This window comes from Vulpes lagopus, chromosome 2, assembly GCF_018345385.1.
Source record: "Vulpes lagopus strain Blue_001 chromosome 2, ASM1834538v1, whole genome shotgun sequence".
Taxonomy (NCBI): domain Eukaryota; kingdom Metazoa; phylum Chordata; class Mammalia; order Carnivora; family Canidae; genus Vulpes; species Vulpes lagopus.
The window spans coordinates 64,478,670-64,506,623 of record NC_054825.1 but is presented as its reverse complement, the minus strand read 5'-3'; the positions used below and the strand labels follow the sequence as shown (position 1 = coordinate 64,506,623).

The 27,954-nt window shown below is 38.8% G+C and overlaps 1 protein-coding gene across 3 annotated transcripts in view; it reads left to right on the top strand.

The window, feature by feature from the left end:
- Positions 1-27,954, top strand: part of SCG3 (secretogranin III) — a 95,654-nt gene that overhangs the window by 35,802 nt on the left and 31,898 nt on the right. For all 3 annotated transcript variants that reach the window (XM_041743969.1, XM_041743971.1, XM_041743970.1), the window contains exon 3: positions 27,551-27,702. In XM_041743969.1, the coding sequence (XP_041599903.1) occupies positions 27,551-27,702 (152 nt within the window). The remainder of the gene's footprint in view (positions 1-27,550; positions 27,703-27,954) is intronic.

Sequence of the window (27,954 nt, the reverse complement as noted above, 5' to 3'; positions counted from 1 at the left end):
TTTGTGGGTCATTCAGGTGCATCTGGAAATGAGGTCAGGGAAGTGGTCAGGGAAGGAGATACAGAAGATAACCTTAAAGTCTAGAAATATAGATAAAATTCTATCATGTAAGATAATGTCAATAACCAATATGTTACATATTTGCCCACATTTCCATCATAGAATATTGATAAATATTTGGTGAATGAGTGAGTTTTTTCTGAGGGGCACCTGGGTAGTTCAGTGGTTGAGCATCTGCCTTTGGCTCAGGTTGTAATGCCGGGGTTCTGGGATCAAGTCCTGCATCAGGCTGCCCACAGGGAGCCTGCTTCTCCCTCTGGCTGTGTCTCTGCCTCTCTCTGTGTGTCTCTCAGATAAATAAAATCTTTTTTTAAAAAAAGAAATGAGTTTCATCTGGGAGCTTGCTTCGGATGACTAATCCTATGTAGGTAGTTGTCATAAGCTTTCTAAGAATCTACCAAATATAAGCCTATCTTTGCTACTTTGTCTTCTTTAATGATTACATAAATGGTCATAATAAATATTTGAAGTATAAAGGACAACCTCAGAGACAGGCAAATTCCAAGCAGTGTCATAAAAACAGATAACACAGAATTCTACATACCAAGAAAAGGCTGCAAAACTCCTTTAACTTAATATTTCCCTATAGAATTAATTTAAAGAGAATGTCCATGAGTACTATAGAAGGTTAGATCTTCATTTTGTAACCTGAGTTATAGTACCATCTCAGGACTTCCTTGCACATGCATACTGAGGGAAGGTGGCCTGGTATGTGAAGGTCCTAAGCCTTAAGAATGAGCCCCAGACTCACTGATGTTGAAGGTCCTAAGCCTTAAGAATGAGCCCCAGAGGGATCCCTGGGTGGCGCAGCGGTTTGGCGCCTGCCTTTGGCCCAGGGCGCGATCCTGGAGACCCGGGATCGAATCCCACGTCTGGCTCCCGGTGCATGAAGCCTGCTTCTCCCTCTGCCTGTGTCTCTGCCTCTCTCTCTCTCTCTGTGTGACTATCATAAATAAATAAAAAATTTAAAAAAAAAATTAAATTAAATTAAAAAAAAAAAAAAAAGAATGAGCCCCAGATGTCCCTGTTCACTACCTTGGACATACCCACCCTCAACCCTCTCACTTCCTGAATTTTTGCTGCCTCTTTACCTTAGCAACACTTCTGTATACTAGAATAGCTAATCCCCATGACTAAGCTCCATGGGACTAAGCAGGGACCACGTTTTGTTCACCACCATGCACTCAGCATTAGCAAATAGTAGGTGTTTAATAAATATTCAGCTTCTGTGGAGAGAGAAATTCTACCTGAAACATAATCCAAGTTATTACACAGTGTGGCTGACACTGTTGGTTGCCTTCTGGCAGCCATTCCTCCCTCAACTTTTTTGCTGGCAAACTCCCTTTTTTTTAACCTCCAGTGCTCTGGTGGTGAATATTTTTGGTCTAAACTGGTAGTTCTCATCTTTAGCCACCCACTAGAGCTACTTGAAGGAGTCTTTTTATTTTTTTATTTTTTAAAGATTTTATTTATTTATTCATAGAGACACAGAGAGAGAGAGAGAGAGGCAGAGACACAGGCAGAGGGAGAAGCAGGCTCCACACTGGGAGCCCGAAGTGGGACTTGATCCCGGGTCTCCAGGATCACACCCTGGACCAAAGGTGGGGCTAAAACACTGAGCCACCAGGGCTGCCCTGAAGGAGTCTTTTTAAAAATACAAATGCCTGGGGCCCACCCCCAAAGCATATTTTTAGCTGGGTAAGATGAGTCCTGGCCATTCTCTAAAACTTTTTAATAAATTGAGAAGTAATTCACATACTATAAGATTCATTCTTTTAAATTGTACGATTTGATGTTTTTAGGACGTGTACTTACTGTTGCAACTATCAACACTAATTCCAGAACATTATCATCACTCATAAAGAAACTCTTTGCCCATTAGCAATCATTCCCAATATCCCCCTTTTCCCAGTCCCTGGCAAGCACTAATCTACTTTCCATCTCTATGGATTTGTCTATTCTGGACATTTCATATCCATGGAATCATACAATATATGGCCTTTTCATTCTGACTTTTTTACTTAGCATAGTATTTTCAAGGCACATTCATGTTTTCCCATCAGTACTTCATTCACTTTTATGTGAATACACTCTTCATAAATAACTATGTGCAGCCCATATCTAAGGAGCAGGGAGTCATGCTCCCTTTCCTTGAGGGTAGGTATCTGCATGAATTATATTGACTTCTTCTGCAAGAGAAACTTGTCTCATCTCTCCCATTTATTTATTCATTCATTCATTCAATTAATTGTTTATATCAGTAGGGACTCCCATATATTTATTTTCTACTTCCGATTATAATCCAATACTACTTTATTTTGTTGCTCAAATTGTTCCAGTTTTGGCCAGTGGAGCTCTTTGAGTTGGCTCCTATGCCCCTTTGGTATGTCCCATCAAGGTAGGTTAGGTTTTTTAAAAATTTCTTTGATTTGAGCATTTTCTTACTTTCTAAGTGCTATAAAATTCCAGGCTTATCTTGAAAATTTCCTGCCTCAGTTTTAGAATCCCTCACTTCTACAAGGAGCAGAAGTTTTCTTTTATTTAAGAATGGCATTAGAAAACCAGTTCTGAGGGTGCGTTGGTAGCTCAGTCAATTAAGCATCTGCCAGGATCCTGGGATTGAGTCCTGCTCTGTGGAGAGCCTGCTTCTCCCTTCTCCCTCTCCTTGCAGCTCTCCCTGCTTGTGCTCACTCTCTCTCTCTCTCTCTCTCTCTCTCCCCTTCTCTCTGTCAAATAAATAAATAAAATCTTAAAAAAAGAAAAAAAAAAAAAGAAAACAGGATCTGAGCATTAGACATGTCCATCACTACCAGAGTATCATTGCTTCTATATCCTATATATGTCATTTTAAATGTCCTGGTAGTTTCTTTTTTAAAAAAAAGTAAAACAAAATAAGTTAAATTGATTTAAATAATATATCTTATTCAATTCATGTATCCAACGCATTATCAAAAATTGATTAATGAGATTTTTACACTATAATTTTTCATACAGAAGCTTTGAGATCTGGTGTATATTCTACATTTACAGCGCATCTTAAATTGAGCTAACCATATTCAAAGTGCTCAAGTCACATGTGGCTAGTGGCCACTGTATTGAATAGTGCAGGCCTCATAGTTCCAGTTTTTCTCATATGGTTTATTATACATTTTGACTTGCAGTCAAATACTCTATCACTGAGCTGTACCCTCTCTAATTCATTTTGAATTAATTTTTCGTGTATAGAGTGAGATAAGGTTAAGATTTACTTTTTATGACACTCATATCTAGTTGTTTTAGGGCCATTTGTTAAAAAGAGTTTCATTTTTCTATTGTCTTGGCACCTTGGGTATTTTGCTGGATTCTCTATTCTGTTGATATTTATCCTTAAGTCAATATCACACTGTCTTGATTATACAACTTTTGCTAAGTCTCAAACTCAGGAAGTGTAAGAACTCCAACTTTGTTTTTTTCCAAGATGATTTTGGTTATTCGATTCCCTTGCACTTACAAATAAATTTTCAACTAAGCTTATCAATTTTTTCAGAATAGGCTGCCGGGGTTTTTTTTTTTTAGGACTGCATGTAATCTATAGGTTAATTTGGGAGAACCAATACCTTAACGGTATTGATCTTCTAATTCACCAACATGCTCTTCCTCTCCACTTACTTAAGTCTTCTAAAATTTCTTTCTGTAATGTACTGCAGTTTCAGCAGAAGGATCTTGTGCATTTCATTCGATATATTTCTAGATATTTGCTGTTTTTTGATGCTCTTATAAATTGTATTAATTTGTTTTCATTTTAAGAACAAAGGTGAAGACATCATGCTTCCTAATGTCAAGCTATATTACAGTGCTATAGTATTCAAAATAGTATGGTATTGACATAAAAACAGATACATTGATGGAACAGAACACAATCAAGAAATAAACTCACACATACATAGTCAATTAATTTATGACAAAGGAGGCAAAAATATAGAATAGGGAAAGGACAACCTCTTTTGTAAGTGATGTTGGGAAAACTGGACCATTATCTTATACCATACACAAAAATTAACTCAAAATAGGTGAAACAATTCAATGTAAGGCATAAAACTCCTAGCATAAAACATAGGCAGTAAGCTTCTTGATATCAGTCTTTTTTTTAAATTTTTATTTATATATGATAGTCACAGAGAGAGAGAGAGAGAGGAAGAGACACAGGCAGAGGGAGAAGCAGGCTCCATGCACCGGGAGCCCGATGTGAGATTTGATCCTGGGTCTCCAGGATCGCGCCCTGGGCCAAAGGCAGGCGCCAAACCGCTGCGCCACCCAGGGATCCCTTGATATCAGTCTTGATGATGATTTCTTTCATTTGACACCAAAAACAAAAGAAACTAATGCAAAAATAAACAAGTGGGGCTATATCAAACTAATAAGCTTCTGCACAGCAGTAGAAACTACCAACAAAATGAAAAGGCAACCCACTGAATAGGAGAAGATACTTGCAATTCATATATCAGATAAGGAGTTAATACCCAAAATATATAAAGGATGCATAAAACTCAAAAGCAAAACAATACAACCTGATTTAAAAATGGGCATAGGATCTGAATTAACATTTCTCCAAAGAAGACATACAAATGGTCAACAGGTACATGAAAAGACGCTCATGACTAATCATCAGAGAAATATCACAAAACCACAAAGAGATATCTCCTCACACCAGTCAGAGTGGATAGTATCAAAAAGAAAAGAAATAAGAAGTGTTGGTGAGAACACAGAGAAAGGAAACCCTCCTGTGCTGTTGGTGGGAACGTAAATTAGTATAGCCACTATGGAAAACAGTATGGAGGTTCCTCAAAAAATTAAAAATAGCACTATCATATGATCCAGCAATTCTACTTCTGGGTATTTATCTGACAAAATGAAAATACTAATTCAGAAAGATATCTGCACCCCCATGTTAGACACGATATTGAACTGAGTGTCCATCAATGGATGAATGCATTAAAAAAATAGAGAATGGAATATTAACCATAAAAAAGAGTGAAATCTTACTACTTGCAACATCCCTGAGGGTATCACGCTAAGTGAAATAAGCCAGAGAAAGATATTTACTGTATAATCTTACTTATATGTGGAATCTAAAAAAAGAAAAAAACAAACATAAACAATAAACAACGTCTGTCAAGCAAGCTCACAGACAAAGAGAACAGATTGGTGATTGCCAGAGGCAGGGAGTGGGGGTTGGGTTAAAGGGTGAAGGGAATCTTGCCTTTCAAGAGATATTAAGAAAATGAAAAAGCAAGCTATTGGCTGGAAAAAATACATTGAGGAAGCAATCAAACCACAAAGTGGGTTGGGTAATCTTTTAAGACAGTTGGCCTGGATTCTTTACAAGTCAAAGGCATGAAAAAGGAAGTGGTGCTAGAAGGATGCACTAGATTATAAGTGTCTTATTTTTTTAAGTTTGTTTATTCATTTAAGGAACCTTTACATGCAATGAGGGGCTCAAATTTACAACCTTGAGATCAAGAGTTGCATGCTGTTCTGACTGAGCCCACCAGGCACCTCCAGATTATGAGTCTTAAGCAACATAATAAGGAAATGGGCTAAGCAAACCAACCTTAAAAGACACACTGGGAACAATTGGGAAAATTTAAATATGGGCTGGGTATGAGATCACTATTGCTTCAAGTGTAGTGAAGAAATTTTTTACCCAATTTACTGCAGACCACTACATTTTAAAAATAAAATAAAATTTAATTGCTAGAAAAGTGAAGTACAATTGATCCTAGAACAATACAGCTTTGAACTATGTGGGTCTTTACTATGTAGAATTTTTTTTTTTTTTTTTTTTTTTTTTTAGTAAATACAGTTCTATAAGTGATTTTTAATGACTTTCTTAAAAACATTTTCTTGGGTGTCTGTGTGGCTGACCTGGTTAAGCGTCTGCCTTTCACTCAGGTCACATGATCCGAGGGTTCTGGGATCCAGTCAGGCATAGGGCTCCTTGCTCAGGGCGGTGTCTGCTTTTCCCTCTCCCTCTGCCCTTCCCCTGCTCCTGCTCTCTCTGTCAAATAAATAAAATATTTTATTTTTTTTATTTTTTTTATTTTATTTTTTTTTTTTAATGATAGGAACACAGTGAGAGAGAGAGGCAGAGACACAGGCAGAGGGAGAAGCAGGCTCCATGCACCGGGAGCCCGACGTGGGATTCAATCCCGGATCTCCAGGATCGCGCCCTGGGCCAAAGGCAGGCGCCAAACCGCTGCGCCACCCAGGGATCCCTAAATAAAATATTTTATAAAAACATTTTTTGTTTAACTTTATTGTAAGAATATGATAATAATACATATAACATACAAAATATGTGTTCATTGACATGTGAAGCTTCTAGTCAACAGTAGAATTAAGTAAATTTACTTAAATAAATTTACTTAAGTAAATTAAGTTTTTGAGGAGTCGAAAGTTATATGTGGATTATTGACTGCACAGCTTTGTGCCCCAACACCTATGTTGTTCAAGGATCAACTGTAAAAGAAAGATGTACAACAAAGTCTATGATTATCATTAGTCATCAGACGGAAATACTCCCATGAAATTGTTATCCTTACAAATGCTTACTTTTAATTTCTTTACTCATTTCTTCACAGTCAGGTAATAGTTTATGAACTCACACCACTTACTTTATGGGTCACATTTTTATATAGCACTGTATTAGATGATATTAAGCAATTATTGTTAATTATATTAGGTATAATAATGATACTGAGAATAGAAAAAATTCCCATGTTCCTGAGAAAAGACTGATTGTACCCTAACTATTGTAATAAGCAGCCACCACAAATGGTTCTAAACCTGCTTGGTCAGTAAATGGCAGGTTTGGTTTTATTTTTTTTACGATTTTATTTATTTTAGAGAGAAAGGGCACAAGGGGAGGAGCAGAGGTAGAGGGATAAGCAGATTCTGCACCGAGTGCAGAGCCTGATGCTGGGCTAGATTCACGATCTCGTGAGATCATGACCTGAGCCAAAATCGAGAGGTAGATGCTTAACCGACTGAGCCCCCCAGGCACCACAGTAAATGATCATTCTATAATTGTGGTAACAACCACCAGAACTAGTTTTACATCCATTTAGTCTGACAATGACCATTTGCCTCAATTCAATTTGTAATCCAATTCATTTGCGACAGTCTCTTGCTCTGGAAAATCAGTCAATTGAGTTACTCCAAAGAACAGGGCTCCAAATCAGCAATAGCCTCACTGGAGTAACTTCCACATCTCTGAAAATCCAATCCCTCCATTCCCCCAAACATCCATTAATCTCTGAACTCCATCCCCCTCTAAACCCTCCATAGGATCAGCAGTCTGTTCTACCCAGATAAATTGTCCTTGCCCAGAATACCACTTGTTTACTTAAGTGATAGATAAAGCTTTGGGTTTCAAATGTTGAGTAATGGTCTTATCCTCAGCACAAAAGAAAATGTCTTCATATTTCAGAGATGCCTACTAAAGTGCCTAGATATAAAATACAATGATGACTATAAGTTGCTCTAATATACTCTAACAAAAAAAAAAAAAAAAGCAAATTTGGCAAAATGTTAACAGTTAAATCTAGATGATGTGTGTATCAGGATTCATTATTACTATTCTCAAATTTCTGTATTATGAAAATTTTCATAAATGCTTTTTTGAAAATGGGCATATCTTCTTTCTAGGAAAAAAATAATAGCTAAAGAAAGAGAAAAAATAGCATTGCCCAGTACAATTTCTATATTTAATAAATAATCAGAGAAAAATGAAATCAAACTACATCATACCTCAAATGTGGAGATTTCCCTGTCTTCTCTACCCAATCTTTCTCATGCTCTAAAGCCCACAGGAACTCCTTTGTTCTTTGCAGATCATCCCAAGAAAATCATGGCCCTACAGAGGAAAATCCTTTAGCTTCTTTCTTTTGTCTATCACATTTTTGTCTTTATCTTTGTACCTTTACCTTCACTTCTTTTTTACTTATCTAACTTATTCCTGCCTTAGAAGAAAATAACATACTTCTTCCTTTCCACAGCTAACTCCTTTGTGCAAATGATTCTTCTAGCCCCACTCTTAGGTTTCCTTGGCCTCCTTCATCAATCTAAAATTGTGCTTAAGACAAAGGTTCCCTTTGATAAATACCTAGTAATGCAATTCCTAGGTCATACAGTTCTATTTTTAACTTTTTGAGGAACCTCCATACTGTTTTCCAGAGTCGCTGTACCAGCTTGCATGCCCACCAACAGTATAAGAAGGTTCTCCTTTCTCCATATCCACATCCAAAGGATACAAAAATAGTGATTTGAAGAGGCATAGGCACCCCAGTGTTTGTGGCACCAATGTCCATGATAGCCAAAATATAGAAAGAGCCCAAATGTCCATCAACTGATGAATAGATAAAGAAGAATATATATAAAATTGAATATTACTCAGCCATCAAAAAGAATGAAATCTTGCCATTGGCAATGACACATGGATGGAACTAGAGTGTATTATGCTAAGTCAATCAGAGAAAGACAAATACCATATGATTTCACTCATATGTAGAATTTAAGAAACAAAACAGATGAACATAGGGGAAGGGAGGGAAAAATAAAATAAGATAAAAACAGAGGAAGGCAAACTATAACAGTTAAGAGTCTTATGGCAAGCTATAAGAGACTCTTTACTATAGGGAAAAAACAGGGTTCTTGGAGGGGAGGGAAGTGAGGGGATGGGATAATTGAGTGATGGACATTAAGGAGGGCACTTGTTGGGATGAGCATTGGATGTTATATGCAAGTGATGAATCACTAAATTCTACTTGTGAAACCAATACTACACTATATACATATGTTAACTAACTAGAATTTAAATAAAAGCTTGAAAGAAAGAAATAAAAAAGATGTATCCCAAACTTACTTGGATTATGGTGCCCTAGTGTCTCAGTGATTTTTTCACAATGCCTCTGGAAAAAGGGAATAGTTCCATTTATTAAGTAGTTAGGTTCAAATAACTTCATAAGTTTTAATTCTAACAACTTAATAGTTCTTTGAAAACACAGTAAACATATGTACAAGAAAAATATTTTTACTTCATTTTTAAGTATTTGCAATTAATCACTAATGAGATGTGTGCACCTGTTGGGCACTGCACAATTTCCCAAACCTTGCAATTGGACTGCATGCTGCCATGGTTGTTTCCTGTTGCACAATGTTTTTCATGCAATACTTGGTTTTTATCACAGCTGTGCTAAAAACTCACATTCTCAAGGATATGACATCACCAAATTAATATAGCTCAACTTAATGTTGAAATTGTTAACCATCTGGAGCTACCAGTTAGTATGATATCTGACAGATGTATTGCTATATTTTCTTTAAAATGAATACATCCTGTGAGTTTTGTTGGACACCTTGGTACAAAGCTGGTGCTACCTAGTAGCTCAAGGTAGTCAATGGGTTTTGTCTCTCTTTTAAATTAAAAACACTGTATATCTTCCAATACTTTTTAGAATAAATTACAAATTCCTTGCCATGGCCTAGAAGGCCTCAAGTAATCGGATCCCTGCCAACATCTTCAATCTCATCTCTTGGCGCTTTCCCTATTGTTCACTCTGCACCAGGCACACTGGCCTCCTTTCTTTTTCTCAAGCTCACTAAAATCCTTCCCACCTTAAGGGGAATCTTGCATTTAGAGTTTTACACTCCTGATGACTAGAACAATTTTCCACATACTAACTCTGGCTTGGTTTGGTTCTATCTTTTTTTGCTTCCAAACTTTCTGTGTCTTTACCTAAAGTATGTACTTGTGAGCAGTGAGTAGTTGGATTGTTTCTTTTACCCAGTCTAATAATCTTTGTTTTTCTACTGGAGTATGTAGTCCGTTTGCATGCTCAACGGGTTGTTCTCACTGCAGCAGCATTGATCATTCCTCAGTGACTCCATCACACTCTTGACTTTGATTTTCATTCACTACCAACATATTTTGGTGCCACAAGCTTAGGACATGTTCATACTGTGGTAAGGCCTCTAGCTCTGCACTTTAATTCCAGGACATGAGTTGGCACAGCTGGTAGTGGGTGTGTTCCTGGAATCCATTCCTATATCCAGCAGACTAGCAATAACTTTACCCAGACATGATTATGAACCACTTAAATTATTTTATGAACTAAATTCAATGTATCCCCAATTCAACTTCCAGAAATGCCAATAGCTATTTATCCAACATTTAATAGAATAGTTTGGTGGAAGGTTGGAGTACAAAGACAAAGTCTTTATCAGTTGTGTTTTAAAACTTCTTTAAATTTTACAAAAGCATATGGCTATGTGAATAATAACTAGGATTTAGAAGGGACTTGGACAAGTAGATTTCATTGGCTTCACAGTAAATCTGTATTTGAATGTAGCAAACAATGGCTGGACCAGAAGTAGGAAAAAATAGCCATTTGTTTATGATTTGCCTCTGACCTTGCTGAGAGAACCTGACTACATACTCGGTTTCCTAGACCATCTAAATGATAAGAAATTCCAGAAATGAGGCAGAGATCTTTGAGTGGATAGGACAAGAGAGGCAACTGGACTGTGGAATACTAGATCAATATGTCAGGAATTCAGAACTAGTTCCTTTTTTCCTACTGTTGTCGTTGACATCTGCTGAAATTTCAAGAATATGCTTCTAACTCTTATATGTGGTTAAAATTTCCATATTTTGTGATCACAACATAGGGATCATAATGTGATAAAGAACTTTTCCTGTTTTTTAAATTTATGCACATGAAAAGTTTTATATGGGTATAGATATTAAATATTTAGTTATATATATTTTCAATTCCCTTTATTAAAAAAAGGAATATGTTCTATCAAATGCAGTACAAAATTCAATAATATTTGGGCTGCCATTTTGTAATATATGTGTCTGCCTTAGAAGTTGAGAGCTTAATATAGAACTCAGAATTGCTAAGTATTATTTATATTCCTTAATTTATTCAAACATCTCTTGGAGGGTAGCCCCATTGATGCAATGGGTTAGCGCCGCCTGCAGCCCAGGGTGTGATCCTGGAGACCTGGAATCGAGTCCCATGTCGGGCTTCCTGCATGGAGCCTGCTTCTCCTTCTGCCTGTGTCTCTGCCTCTCTCTCTTTCTCTGTGTGCCTCTATGAGTAAATACATAAAATCTTTTAAAAACAACAACAACAACAAAAACATCTCTTGGAAAACTCTTTGGATAATTCTTTTTGGTTATCATTACAGATGTTATAATTTCCTGGCTCTAAAAGTTTATATAATTAAAATTTTCATATTGAGAAAACAGGAACTAGTAAAACAGATCCCCATATACACACCTGGATTTGACAATAGTCAACATTTTACCATATATGCTTCATTTATATTTTTCTGATTTTTTATTTTTTGTTTTAGTTTCTTAAGATTTTTTTTAAGAGTAATCTTTACACTCAGTGTGGGGTTTGAACTCACAACCACAAGATCAAGAGTCACGCACTCCATCGATTGAGCCAGTGAGGTACCCCTTGATTTTTTAAAAGTAGATTACAGACATTATGTCATTTCACTCAGTGGAGATCTCTAATAATTAAGGATAAATAACCACAATCCCTAACAAAATTAACAATATTTCTTTTATCATAAAATACTGATTTTATATCTAAATTTTCCAATTTTATAAAAAATCTCCTTTCTGGTTGATTTACTGAAAGTAACATCTACTCAAGGCCCACACTTTGCATTTGTTACATCTCTTAAATCTTATGAAATCTGGAACTGTTTCCATCCACACTTTTCCTTCCATGACAGTGATTTCTTGAGAAGGCTAGAAGAGTTGCCAGGTAGGATTTGCCACCTTCTGGATTTGTCTCATTGCTTCATCGTGGAAATAGAATGTATCCTTGGAATTAAAAGTACTCTGGAACTTAGGTCTAAAGCCTTGATCAGTCTCAAATAACTTTTTATTTTTTGTCAAGAATACTTCAGAGGTACTTTAAATTGCATCATAACAGAACATCCATGTGTTTGGTTGTTCTATTTGTGATATTAAGATTTATCCCTAGATTTGGATAGTGTCAGCCTGATTCTTTTGTTTTATAATAGTTTTATTGAAATATAATTCATATATACCATTTACTTATTTAAAGTGTGCAATTGAGTAGATTTTAGTATATTCAGAGTCTTATAACCATATCGCCATAATAATTTTTAGAAAAATTTTCATCATCCCAAAGAGAAACCTCATACCTATTACCAGTCACCCTCAATTCCTAACCACTACCCCCACCATACCCAGGCAAACACTAATTTACTTTCTGTCTCTACAGATTTGTTTATTCTAAACATTGCATGTACATCCATAGAAGCACACAATATGTGGCGACATCCTGATTCTGGCATTTTAAATTTGCAACCTGACTATTAAAAAAGGATCAGAGGAAGAAGCAATCTTGCTGGCCTTGAAGATGGAAATAGTGGGCTATGAGCTGAGGAATGTAGTATCCTCTAAAAGCAGGAAAAGGCAAGAAAAGGATTTTTTAGTTCCAAGAATTCCAAAAAGAATGCAACCCTGCTGATATCTTGATTTAGCCCAGTGAAATTCATGGCATAATTCTGACCTAAAGAACTGTAAGGTAATAAATTTTGTGAAGGTTTAAGCCATTACATTTGTGGTAATAGCTTACAATAGAAACTAATACACTGGTAAACATTCACGTTTGTAAATCATTTTAATCTTTGCTAATTTGAAAGATCAAAAATGATATTTTATAGTCATATTACTTGCATTCTTGATTATTGGTGGTTGTGAACATTTTTTAACATATTTGTTAAACTTTCTTCATACACATAATTAAATTTATATAAAAGTCCTCAGTTTTATTATGAGATCTGTTACTAATAAGTGAGCTTTAATAGGCTTCACTGCGTGCTGAAATTTTGCAGGTTTACATCTCTTCCATAGTTTTTTAGACATTTATATTAATCCATTCAGTAAGCTGGAGTCTCCACCATGAGCCAGGCACATATTTTGCAAAAAATAATATACAAAATGATGAACTCTTTAATGACAGAGGCCAAGTTTAACTTTTTTCTTTTGAGTTGGCTCCACATCCAACCTGGGACTTGAACTTACCACCCTAAGAGTCACATGCCCTACCAACTGAGCCAGCCAGGCACCTGGATTTTCTTCCTCTTTTTTTTTTTTAAGATTTTATTTATTTATTCATGAGAGATACAGAGAGAGAGAGAGAGAGAGAGAGAGGCAGAGGGAGAAGCAGAGGGAGACAGAGGGAGAAGCAGGCTCCATGCAGGGAGCCCGATGTGGGACTTGATCCTGGATCCCGGGATCACGCCCTGAGCCAAAGGCAGATGTTCAACTGCTGAGCCACCCAGGCCGCCCCTTTCTTCCCCTTTTTGAGTTTCTGTTTGTGCCCTTTGCCTATTTTGTTTTAGACTATTCTATTATTGATTTATAAGAGCCTTTTATATATTACAGAAATTAATTTCTGTAAGCATTTTCCCCAGTTTTTCAAATTTGCTATAACATTTTACCATTTTCTTAAATATAAATTCTAGGAGACACCTGGATGGCTCAGCAGTTGAGCATCTGCCTTCAGCTCAGGGTGTGATCCTGGTCCCAGGATGGAGTCCCATATTGGGCTTGCAGCAAGGAGTCTGCTTCTCCCTCTGCCTGTGTCTCAGCCTCTCTCTGTGTATTGCTCTGAATAAATAAATAAAAGCTTTTAAAAAATTATTTATTTATAATAAAATAAATTAAATTTTTAAAATAAATAAATAAATAATTTTAGGTGGTAATATATTGTTCTTTTCCTTTATGTCTTCTGCTTTGTCTATAATGTTTGGAGTAGCATTTCTTTTTTCAAGCTCATAAAAGTATTCACACAATTTATCATGGTTTTTATATTTAAATATTTATTTCAATGAAGGCATGAGGAATATATCCATCATTAAACAAAATTGCTAGACAGTATCCCAACATCATTTAGGTATTAATTATTTAATCCTCACTGGTTTTTGTTGTTGTTTTTGAGAGAGAAAGAAGGAGAGAGAGCTAGGGGAGGGACAGAGGACATGGAGAGAATCTTAAGCTCAATACTTCGCACAGAGCCCAATGCAGGGCTCAATCTCATGACCTTGAGATCATGACCTGAGCCAAAATTAAGAGTTGGACACTTAACTAGCTGAGCCACCCAGATGCCTCTCCAATCCTCATCGATTTTAATTGCCACTTTTATCATGTACTAAATCACCATTTGGAAAGAAACCAATTAGGAAGCTATTGCAGTTGTTCTACTTCTAAACTGTGGTATTCTATTCTTATGCAGGGTCAAAATGTTTTAGTTATTATATCTTTATAATATCTAGTAGGAAATTCCCCTACTTTTACTTTTAGAGTTTTTTTTTGTTATTCATGTATTTGTTCATTTATTCAAAAAAATATTTATTGAATGCCCACTAGATGCCAGACTCTGTCTCAGGTGTTAGAATTCGAAAAAAAAAAAAAAAAAAAGACCAAGTTCCTGCTCTTGAAATGCTTGCATAGTCTGGAGGAGGAGATGGACAATAAAACAAATTTATTAAAGGCTGTGATAAATGCTAAGAAAGAAAGAGGATGATATAACAGAAAATAATTGAGTGAGGACACAGATCTGAGAAGGCCTGTCTGAGGAGGGGAAATTGCCCGGGATGAGGATGAGACAGAGCTAACAGAAGGAACACTCCAGACAGAAGGAAAAGCAAGTGCAAAAGCCCTGAATGGGAAGAAAGCTGGTCATATTCTGAGAATGATAGGAAGGGACCTGAGAGTGGAGCTGCATGAAACAAGAGAAAAGTGGGTATCTTCCATTTTCTCCTTCCTGCCAGATCCACTGTCCACTCAACCCTATGCCCAAGAAGGCTGACCTCAGAGGACTGTATGAATGGCTCCCTTGTTGTCTGGTTTCTGGCTGAGTTTAGCCACAAGGAGCCACTGGCAGGAGATGAGAGGAATAAAGGAAAGTGTGGAGTCATGAGATTTTTTTCCCTGGCTCCCTCCCTATTAGGTTGTCTCCTGTTGGTTGCATCCTCTACTGAAGGCTATACCCCCTGTCAGTGGGCCTTCTGGTAGAGCTCACACCAGGCTCAGGCTGGGTGGTAATGGCTCCCACCTGTGACTAGGCACAGGCTGCTACAACTTTCATGTTGCTTTGCCCAAGCTCCACCCTTACCTTAATCAGACTTACATTTTTAAAAGGTCTGGTTGCTTTAAAGTATAAACTGGAGGGATGGAGATAAAGGGCAAGAGAAAGGGAGCAGAGAGATTTTGACAGCAACAGAGTTAAAATTAGGACTGAATTGAAAATTCTTGAATGTATGGACACTGTCTGGAGAAACACAGGACTCTGAGTTCCATTCATTTGTTCAAAATTTTCAGTAACTGTTTATGTGCCAGGCACCATTATAGGCATTTGAGATAGAGAAACAAACAAATTTCATAGTATGTTTAAAAGAGGTAAGTGGCGAGGAATAATGAAAAAGTAGAGCAATGTAATAGGGTTGAGAAAACAGGAGTGGCAGCAGTGGGTGCAATTTTAAATGAGCCATCACTGAGAAAGTGACATTTGAGCTAAGGTTTGGAGGAGGTGAAAACTATTCCCATCAGAGGAGGAAGTCACTATAAAAGCACCAATACAAGGGCATATCTCGCCGTATCAAGAACATCAGAGGCCAGTGTAACTGGAGCTCAGGAGCCTGGCAGTGAGTGGGAAAAAATGAAGTCAGAGAGGCCATGGAGACATGTCATGTGACGCCTTTGGGGGGATTTGTTTGGAGTAGAGGCAGTAGAGAAGAGGGAACTGCTTCCCTGTGCAGGTCAAGCAGCTCTCCACTTTGGAGAGAGGTGTACTCTTGAGCATTCTCCCATAGCCTCTGTTTCTACCCACGGTCCAAGACTGATAGGAAGGGAAATCCAGTAATCACTCTTAGTTTCTCAGAATGCATTAGCCCTCTCTGTTTCTGTGTGGTGTCTAGCAAGAAATGCTGGCCTAATTCTCTAATACGTATAAAATGTTGGCATCCTGGGAGAAGAGGCCTGAAATTGCACCACTAACCAGGCGGGGCATTTGTAGCTAAATCAATCGGGATCTCCATGACAGCCGGGATCTCCATGACAGCCGTATGCCTGCAGGGATGACTGGAGGATGGGCTTTGGAGCACCAGAGAAAAGCAATTGATTTTCTGTTCCACAGAGGAAGATGTTTAATTGTGTTTTCAGAATACCTATGGGAGAAATAAGAAAGGAAAACAGTTCCTCTTACTCCTCTCTCTACCAGTGCACAGTAAAATTCAAATAACCCTTTTATCTTAAAGCTTTTTATTATGAAAAATTTCAAGCATATACAAAATTAGAGGATAATATATGGAATCTCTGTATAGTCAATACCCAGATTTGATAATTATTCATGAATGGCCAATCTTATTTTTTCTATTTGTCTAACAATCTTTTTTTTCCTGGGGTGTTTCATAGCATATTCCATACATTGATATATGTTGAGTATTTGCTATATATAAGAGACTACTCTAGATGCTCTGAATATAGCAATGGAAAAAAAGTATGTAGACAAAAAAAAAAATCCCTGTTTGCAAAATCTCTCATGGTTTAGGTAGGGAAGAGAGATAATAACTAAATAAATATGTAAGGGCTCCTGGGTGGCTCATGGGTTAAGCATCTGCCTTTGGCTCTGGTTGTGATCCCGGGGTCTTGGGATGGAGTCTCGCATCAGGCTCCCTGCATGGAGCCTGCTTCTCCCTCTGCCTATGTCTGTGCCTCTCTCTCTCTCTCTCTCTCTGTGTCTCTCATGAATAAATAAATAAAATCTTTAAAATAAATAAGTGAAATGTACAGTATGTTAGGCAATAAGTTGAATGGAAATAAGGCAGGGAGAGGGAGAGGGAGAGGGAGAGAGGGTACAGGAAGCAAGGGGTATAACTTTAAATAAGAGGTCAGGATACCTGTGGTGAACACTGGGACATACTACTCAGATCCCATTTAGGACCAAAGTACTTTTTCTCACAGATGCTGGAAAAATCTATCTCATCCAGGGTCATGCATGACTCCTTCTGGGGAAGCCTATACCTAATGCAGGATTATGAAGGCCTCCACCTCTCTCCCCAATTCAGGATAGCTCTGAAGGATCATTTCCTTTAGATCTTTAGAATTCCATGGGATGCCTGGGTGGCTCAGTGGTTGAGCACCTGTGGTGGGCCCAGGGTGTGATCTTGGAGCCCCGGGATTGAGTCCCACATCAGGCTCCCTGCATGGAGCCTGCTTCTTTCTCTGCCTGTGTCTCTGCATCTCTCTCACTCTCTCTGTATCTCTCATGAATAAATGAATGAATGAATGAATGAATGAAATACATACATACATACATACATACATACATACGGGGATCCCTGGGTGGCTCAGTGGTTCGGCGCCTGCCTTTGCAAAGCCCGGGGCATGGTCCTGGAGTCCCGGGATTGGTCCCGCATCCGGCTCCCGGCATGGAGCCTGCTTCTCCCTCTGCCTGTGTCTCTGCCTCTCTCTCTATCTGTGTCTATCATGAATAAATAAATCTTTAGAAGAAAATAAATAAATAAATAAATAAATAAATAAATAAATAAATAAATAAATCCTTAAAAAAATAAAACAACAACAACAACAGAACTCCTTTGTAGAATCAACTAAAGCTTCTCCTGAGACCTTCTAGCTCAACTTCTCCCAATGGTGAACCTGGTATCCTCCCCATTCTTTCCCTTCCATGGATGTTGATTCAAAAGCATACAGGTATCCTCTGTTTTTCAAAAGTTCACATTATGCCAGTTCATTTTTATAAAAGACCTACATCGGTACCTGTTTTTGCTAACTGAAAAAAATCCAAAGAGGATTTTTGCTTTCACAAAGGTGAAAAAAAAAGCAGCATTCAGCATTTGTCTTCCAGATCAATTATAGAGGCAGCACTATGTAAACAGGGCAGCACTGAGCCGCTTCCCCAGGAAATACACTCAACATGTCCACATCAAGCTGCCATAGCTTTCAACTGTGTCTGTGAGCATCTGTGCTTTATCTTAATTTATCTTGTGTATCCATTAGCAAGATGTGTCCAAGAGTATCAGAAAAACCCCAAAGAGGTTATTTTTGAGGTCTGGGAATGGGAATGCTCAAAAGTTTTTTTTACATATAAATTAATAGTAACTGCTTCTTTGCTTTATGCCTTTTAAGCTTATGAAAAGCTTTGCTTTATGCTTTTTAAGCTTAAGCTTTTAAGCTTTTTTTTTTTTCAATTTATTTGCTGTTTTATTTAATTCCAAAGGCTTTATAATGTCACGTTTTCTTTTTGTTGGTATGATCGCTTTCTTAATTCAAATCTAAACCATCATGATGATGCACCACTTATTTAGCTCTTCTATATAACTGGAACGCAGCAATCTGTTTCTTCTGTACCTGCTATTTCCTAAACTTTACATTATCTGCCTCGAATCTGTTTGAAACTTTGTAAGGTACCTTGATTTTCCACCTTTCCACCTCTTAGACTCCTACTGCTAATCTTCATTTCAGAGTCTGCATCTCAGGGAACCCAACTTGAGATGGTAGACCTTTCTAAGAACAGGACTTCTTAGCAAATATGTGATATACGTAAGCAATAGAACCCTGGGAATATCTGGAGAAAGAGAATTCCAGGAATAGAGAAGAGCAGGTGTAAAGGCACTGAGACAGAAGTGGGCCTGCTGTATTTAAGGAACAGCAAGGAATCTAATTAGGCTAAATTGGAAAGAGTAAGGGGAGAATAATAAAAGATGAAATAAAAGAATTAAAGATGAAATCAAAGATGTGATGGAAATTCAAATAGTGTGTATATATATACATACACACATATATATACATATATATGTAATAAATATACATATATACATTCACATATATATATATTTATATGTGAATCTTTCTCAGAGTAAAGCAGAGAGCTTGAGAATTTCTTTTTTTTTTTTTTTTTTAAGCTTGAGAATTTCCTAAAGGCTCTCTCTCATACCCTTTCCCTCTCAGGCTGCCTGGAAAGACTCAAATCTCTAGGTAAGATTTCCAGTTGTCGGGATCCCTGGGTGGCGCAGCGGTTTGGCGCCTGCCTTTGGCCCAGGGCGCAATCCTGGAGACCCGGGATCGAATCCCACGTCGGGCTCTCGGTGCATGGAGCCTGCTTCTCCCTCTGCCTGTGTCGCTGCCTCTCTCTCTCTCTCTCTCTCTCTCTCTCTCTGTGACTATCATGAATAAATAAATAAAATCTTAAAAAAAAAAAAAAAAAGATTTCCAGTTGTCCTTATCTCCTTCCAGACGCATGAGTCAGATAAATGAATTAAACCACAGGCATCAAGGAAGCCTCCAGCCATACCTGGGGTGGGGAGGTCCTAATCCATCATTATGAGGCATATGAGAACCCAGTGATGCTCTAGTTCCACTGGGCCCAGGTCCTACCCGTCTCCAGGCCACCATTTTTCTTAGAGAAAGTCTTAGGACCTCCCCCCCCGGAGCAACTTAACATGAATTGTGGTAAAGAACAAATAAAACTGCCTGTTCCTTTAATTCATTGGAGAGTGGACTACCTGTATATGGACATTGATTCCTCAGTCCCTTGGATAGGTTACAGTCAAACAAAGGCTGATACAACTTGGGAGAAACTGCTTCTACTGTCCATGGTTAGGCTGACCTACAGAGAGATCTCTTGGAATCTTCACATCCAGGGCCCAGATAAGGACCCAATGGATACACTTCATCATAGAGCCTGACATTTAGAAGATTGAGACCCTCTGAGAATACACAGTTGAGAACTTAAAATGGTAATTCTTCTGCACTGTGGTTCCCTCTCATCTTGTTCATAAAGAAGAAGAATGGAGTGCTAAGGTCTGTGATGAGTTCTACAGTGACAGTTAAGACTCATGCCCATTTCCATATATCCCTGGCCAGTCCATTTTATTCCTTTAATTCACCTTGCACAACCAGGCGAACCAGAAAAAGAACTGCATAAAAAGTTATGGTGCCCATCTGCCATGTCAGAAAATCTTCCAGATTGGCCCCCTTCTTGGTACTCTGATTCATCAGTGCTCTGAGTTTCCCTGCCCTTTCAGCTCTGAGCTCTGGTTCCTGTGTCTGAATCCCCCAGTGTGGTGACTTGACTTATACTATTTATCACAGCTTTAATCATGCCCTCCTTTAAGATGTGATTCTTAGTATTTGTCCATTATCTCCACTCATGCAACTATGGGTTAGAAACAACTCATGTTTAAGCCCACCACACCTAATGAGAGAGGAATCCCAATTTCTGTCAAATTGAACAGTCAGAAGACACCCAGATAGTGACAATTTTATGGAGCCCAATTACCTAGGACAGAGCCATTGACTCGTTTAGTGCCATACTCCTGTGCTATTAATGTATACCCTGCACGACCTCATGGATATGCATAAGGGGTAATGGGTACTCATCTCAACCTTGTCCTCTACCTGACCTCAGGGGCCAGCAGGATGACTCTGATGTACCTACTATTCTGCACAAATTTAAGATGAGTGTCTTCCAGCAGTAGAGAGCAAGTTTCTGATGTATACTCTCTCCTCCTGGGAAACCTAGATGACCCTATCCAACATTCCTAAGGATTTGGAGTAGCTACTCAAGATCAACCTGACTACCAAATTAGCAAGAAAGTCAAGAATGGCTTGACTCATGCAAGCTGAACACACCTTGAATGGCTAATACCTTGTGAAGATCCACAAGGGAGTCCATGTCATCGGTATTTTAGCAAATCCCCCAAGGCTGGACCCTATATAAAGGAATCCCAGTTTGTACCCTTTATCTCTTTTGCCCTCAACCCCCATACCTCTACCATTGAACAAGAACTAGAATATTCTTAATTCCCGGTGCCCAAAAGGCCAGCTGCAGGGCCCAGTAGGATAGAGGGAGTATGTACTAACCTGAGGAGTACTTGGGAAGCCTTAGCCCTCCAAGCATGCCCCTGACCACCTAGCAGTTTGGCCCCTGGAAAGGGAGGAGATGGGCAGGGTTGGTGGGGAGAAATGGTGCAATTTGGCTACTTGAGGTCAACCTGTGGCTTAGAAAAGGGTGCCAAGTCTCATGTAAGAGAGCTGCTATAGGTAGATTCACAAGATGATAAAATTCTATTCAACAAACATTTATTGACTTCTTTACAGGCACTGAGTTTTTAAAAGATGAATCCTGACCAACTTCTTCTCCCAAGTGGGGGTCACAATAAAAAGACATATAAGTAATGACAATGCACTGTGGAAATTTTTTAGAATGGCATTCAAGTGGTGGCAGAAGGTCAGAGAAGGCCAAAAAAAAAAAAAAAACCCCAAAAAACAAAAAACAAAAAATATCCCACCATGGGCAGCCCTGGTGGTGGCGCAGCGGTTTAGCGCCGCCTGCAGCCTGGGGGTGTGATCCCGGAGACCGGGGATCGGGTCCCACATCTGGCTCCCTGCGTGGAGCCTGCTGCTCCCTCTGCCTGTGTCTCTGCCTCTCTCTGTGTGTCTCTCATGAATAAATAAATAAAATCTTTTAAAAAAATATCCCACCAGATTTTAATTTTCTCTCAGTTGATCTTATCACAATTTATTCCTATATCCCAGAAGAAAATCATTCATTTCAATTCTCTGAAACATCATGAAGTATACAGTATAGTATATAGTATGTAATCTATTACTTACATAGATTGCATTGCTTTTTTTCTAATTACAAAACCAATATATACTTATGTTGAAATTCAAGGAATTCAAAATTGCCTAATTAACAAAGAAAAAACTCTTAACTGGAAACCACTGTAAATATTGTGGGAAATAATTTTTTTAGATAACTCTCTGTGCACACAACATAACACCCATGTACAATTTTTATAAATAGGAATCATAGTGCTAGTAGGAAACCTGATATTTTTCACTCAATAGCGTTTAATCCATATTAAATACTGTATTCCACAATGCAGTGTTTGTCTTATATCTTCACCCTGACTCCTTCTGAAAGTGTTCTGCTCTTGTCGTTCTGGAGGGAGCCTTCCATTATAGTATCTCACACCTCTCTCCATGGTGCCTTAAGCAGGTGACTGACTCCATCTGATTCAACCATGGTACAACCAAGGTAAGTGAACAAGAGTAGTTTACCATTCAGCTACCTTCTCCTTCCCACTCTCAGATTCAATTCTGGCACTTCCCACTCTGTAGGTAACCTATAAGATCTTGTCATTTGGGCCCACTTTCTTTGTATACCTTTTTTTTTTTTTTTCATTTCCATGCCTTCATTTTCCTTGATTGTCTTAGTCTTTTTATCTGCTTTTTTTCCCATTACCCTTGGCTATTTCAACTTTCCTCTGATGGTGAATTTCCAGATTCACATCTACTTCTCTGTTGGGTTATACCAGCAACTATATCTAGTGCTGGTATCCTGTGTCAGTTTCTTTCACTGCAACAGATTCATTCCTATAACTTTGTAGCTGTAAGGGCCTTTGCCAGCTCTTCCTCTCTATTCTTAGGCCTTTCAAGAACATTTCTTCTGCAAGATTACTCTTTCGTGTAAAAAAAAAAAAAAATTGCTGAGTGGAAATTCAAACTGATGGAAGGGCTAACAGCAATTTTGGCAACCGGCAGCTCCTGGCACTGTAAGACTTCCAATGTGGGACACCCATCATAATCTCAGCATTTGAAGACCAAAGGTGAACTGGTAATTCTTGTCATTTTATTCATTTATTTAAACAAATGGATTCCAGATGCTGTAAGGATGGCTGAGAAATGAAAGATAAGTAAGACAAGATCCTTTCCTTTGAGGATTTCATAGTTTAGTGGGATAAATAGCTAGTGGGATAAATTATGTAAGCAAGTAATTATATATAGTATGAAATACAGTTTTATAAAGATATATAAAAAATATTTTCGAGGATCCCTGGGTGGCGCAGCAGTTTGGCGCCTGCCTTTGGCCCAGGGCGCGATCCTGGAGACCCGGGATCGAATCCCACGTTGGGCTCCCGGTGCATGGAGCCTGCTTCTCCCTCTGCCTGTGTCTCTGCCTCTCTCTCTCTGTGTGTGACTATCATAAAATAAATAAAAATTTAAAAAAAATATTTTCTTAGAAAAAAAAACAGGCACCAAAAGAACATACACCAAAAGTTGGTAGTTATCTCTACCAGATTTTCCCCTTCGTTGCTTATCTGTATTTTCAGAATTTTCCTTTGATGTACATTTATTATTTTTGAAATAGGAAAAAGAAGCATATTCAAAAAGCAGTGCAATGGGCTACATGCCACATTGGAAGTGTGCACAGTATTCTAAGAAAGAAACAAACTTGTCTGGGGAACTCAAAGAAAACCTTGAAACATGAGTCTTTCCAATCTTATGTTTATATGTGTCTCTCACATGCTAACCAAATGTAACGCATAGCTTTGTTTAGGTCCTGGTCCAAGCAAACCAACTGTCAAAAATATTTATAAGGCAAGTGGGGAAGTTTGAATTCTGACTGGATATTTGATGATACTAAGGTAATATTATTATTATGATGATGTATGCTAAAGGTATTACAGTAATGTTAGGATAAAAGAAACTTTATCTCTTAGGTAAATATACTGACATAGTTATGGATGAAATGATATGAAGTCTGGGATTTTTACAGGTAAATAATCCATTGAGGGTGCAAAGTGGTTGGGAATATAAAATAAAAAGAGTAGTCATGAGTTAATGACCATTAAAGTTGGATAATGAATACATGGGTGTTAATTTCAGGATTTTCTCTACTTTTGTGTTTGTTTGAAGTTTCCTATAATAAAACATCCAATAACTAATATAATTATTTTTCAATAATGAATAAAAACATCCTTCAAATATTTCTATATTCAAGACTCAGCTCAAAAGCCATCTTCACAGGGCGCCTGGGTGGTTCAGTTGGTTAAGTGTCTGCCTTCAGCTCAGGTCATAATCTCAGGGTCCTAGAATCAGAGTCCCACCTGTGGCTCCCTGCTTAATGAGGAGCCTGCTTCTCTCTCTCCCTCTGCTGCTGCCCCTGCTTATTCTCTCTCTCTCTCTCTCTCTCTGTCAAATAAATACATAAAATCTTTTTTTTTAAGATTTTATTTATTTATTCATGAGAGACACAGAAAGAGAGAAGCAGAGACACTGGCAGAGGGAAAAGAAGCAGGCTTCATGCAGGAAGCCCAAAGTGGGACTTGATTCCAGGACTCCAGGATCATGCCCTGGGCCAAAGGCAGGTGCTCAACCGCTGAGCCACTCAGGCATCCTTAAATAAAATCTTTTAAAAAAATGGCAGCCCCGGTGGCCCAGCAGTTTAACGCCACCTTCAGCCCAGGGTTGTGATCCTGGGGACCCAGGATCAGGTCCTGCGTTGGTTTCCCTGCATGGAGCCTGCTTCTCCCTCTGCCTGTCTCTCTCTCTGTCATGAATAAATAAATAAAATCTTTTTTTAAAAAAGGCATCTTCTCCACCAGTGAATGAGAGCATGACAAACAATCCACGTGTGTGTTCACCTATACACAGAAAGCACTGACAAACTACCTGTACATTACATGATGCCTATTTTATGATACTCTGATCTGTGTCAACACTTGTAGTTTCAACATTTTTTACACTATTCAATGTTTACAGTGTAGGTATACACACTAATCAAATATTTTAATATTTTTATTATTAAGAAAAGAGATATCTTCGCTTTGAAATTTTGCCTGACCATTCATTCCATTATTTGCACACCACCTGAAATCTGCACATAAAAGAGAGGACCCATAACAAATGTCTGTGCATATTTGTTCTCTTATATTTAAATGAGATCAATGTGTAGAACATGAAAACTACACAGTAAATAGTTATGTTTGTTGTTGTTGTTGTTATAATTATAGTCCTTTGTCTTTATTAGGCTGTAAGACTAGCAGTGGCCATCTTATTTGTCTTGGTACACCCAGCAATTATCTCAATACCTGCCTCATTTCAAGTGCTCAATAAATATCTGCTAAATGAATAATGAAACTTAGGATCACTCCATTCAGACCTACACTGTGTCCAGCAGAAACATCCATAAGACTTAGGAATGTAAATTCATGCCTTAGAGTTTATTCAGTGTTCCACAGCTCATTTGATAAGAAACATAACATGTACCTAGATTCAGTGTACATTTAACACAGTCACTTTGAGAAATGGCAGCGAAAGGTCAAACACCTTTTTAAAAAATTTTTGGTAAGCAATGCAACGTGCTTAGTAGCTATCCCTTACCTTCACTCCACCTGAGCCTCTCTCTCAACTGCAAATATATATTGAGGGGAGAGATAAGTCAGAAACAAGACAAATCAAAGAATGAGGCTAAATGGGTAAAGGGAGTGGGAGGTAAAGGCTTCTAGTTATGAAATGAATAAGTCACCAGGATGAAAGGCACATTATAGGGAATATAATCAATTGTATTGTGATAGTGTCATATGTTGACAGATGGTAACTACACTTGTGGTGAGCACAACATAATATATAAAATTGTTGAATTACTATGTTGTACACCTGAAACTAGTGTTACATTGTGTGTCAACTATATTCCAATTAAAAAATGGGAGAAAATGGTTTAAAAAATAGTGTGAGACTGAGGAATGAGGTAAGCAAGAGTGAGTGTCAGGATTAGTGAATGGCTATTTCACTTAATATTCGTCAATGTTCTTAAGTGCTGAAAACATTTCATAACCTATTTTTTAGGCTGTGTCAAAATATTCTTGGCATCAAAATGACTTGATCAAAACATGTACCATTTGATCCCCACAATAACATTATGAGATAAACAGAGCCTGTCATCTCTGTTTTAAAGAAGCGGAACCTGAGGAAATTTACTCTTCAATCAGCTGGGATCTTAAATTGTCACAATTTTTTTAATGCAGTATCCTGGGATAATAATGCTGTGTTATCACTGCCAAGAAACAACTATTTGTTTTGAAATAGCTGTTAGATTGAAAGTACTCTTCAGATTCTTAAGGAAAGTATTTGAGTGACTTCCAAACTCAAAAACCTTCAGAAAAAGGGAGATTTGTTTATTAGCTTGTTTGTTTGTTTGTTTTTAGGTACTTGAATTACTAACTTGCTCCTTGAAAAGCAAGGGTGCAGAAATCAAAGGCCTGATTGTGCTGAATCCTTCTATTTGGTCATTATTCAGATTGGTTCCCAGAATGCCACAGTCCAAAGGAAAGGTTCCAAGCTTCTTTTAAAAATCAGAAACTAAAGAGCTTACTCAGCATCCTGCTCACATTACTGTTTCTTGCATTCATCATTTAAAAGTCTTTTGATAACTTCTTTTATGCTATAATGTTAGGCTTTGGGGGAATATTCTCAGAAGGTAGGAAGCACCTCCTGACCTAGTTATGATGTAAATGCTTTTTGTGACTCTCCCCTCTCTTCAAAGAGCTTTGGAACAGCCAGGCCCTTAGGCATAATTGAACCCTGGGGAAGAATTTTACTGAAATGCAGGTTGGTTGGTTGGTTGGTTGGTTTTGTGGTGCTGGTACTGATGAAGAGGGAGCTTTCCCCTTAGTGGGGAAGGGGAAATTTTACAATGAAACTGGCCCTTGATGTTTACCTACCCGCGACTGATGAGGACATCCATGCTTAGGGGAACAGGTAATAATTTTTTTAGTTCTGCTTCAGCATCTAGGAGAGTGAGAATGCATAGCAGCAATCTACTTGAAAGAACGTCCCTTGAATTTCCCAATTCAAAAGACTGCGTAGAGCTAAGACAGAAATAAGAGCACCAAGGGACTTTTTGTATGCCAACTCATCACAAAGGCAGGGCTTTTCTAAGGATGTAAGAATCATGTCTACCTTTTGGGTACAGGAGGTTGAGTGCAAATACGGGATTCAGGAGCAGATACCCCAGAACTATCCGAGGCAGAAACCTTCATACAAGGTTATCTAGCTCTCCTTGACAGGTACAAGGGCAGGGAGGCATTTGGTCCTTGAAGTAACGTTTAGTTGGGAAGTTACGACAACGACGCCCAAGTTGATGGCAATCCAGGTGACCCTGAGCGCCGGAGCCCCGGCAGGACTGCGGCACCGGCTACTGGCCTGCCAGCCGCCCCTCCCCCTCGCCGTCCCGGGGGATTGGAGCAGCTGGAGTCGCTGACGCCATCCCTGCCCGCCTCCGGCTCCCAGGGAGCATGCGTCTCCGCCCTCACTTCCTCTCAAGGAAGGGGAGAGTAAGGCTACGCCCTCGGCGACCCGCGGCCGCTCCGCGTCACGGGAACTTCAGCACCCACAGGGCGGACAGCGCTCCCCCACCTGAGGACGGGCTCGCAGCGCGCGCCCGCCCGCCCCGAGCCCTCCGAATCCCTTTACCCCGCAGCCGAGCCGAGAGCTCCAGCGGCCGCCGGCGCCTCCGCCTCCCTCCGCTCACCCGCCCTCTTAGCTCTTCCTGCTTTTACTCCTCCTTTTCATTCATAACAAAAGCCTCAGCTCCGGGAGCCCGGGAGCCCGGCGCCAGGCAGCCTCGGAAGCCCAGCGTGGAAGCATGGGGTTCCTTTGGACCGGCACTTGGATTCTGGTGTTGGTGCTCCAGAGCAGCCCAGCTCAAGCCTTCCCCAAGCCGGGAGGCGGTCAAGGTACGTGGGCACTTGTCTTTCCGCCTCCTTTTATTTCGCCAAGAAAAGGTAAAGCGTGAACCGTGAACCGCCTTGCCTCGTTTTCTGATCAGGTCGTATCTGTGCATATTGACAGAGAAATCGGTTGGAATTTAGAGGCAGAAAGATTTTTTTCTTCCCCTCACACTTTTTGAATGATGGAGTAATAATGAGCTGTTTTGAAATATCTTATTTTGAAACTGGCCGGGGGGTGGTGGTTTCTCTGCCTTAAAA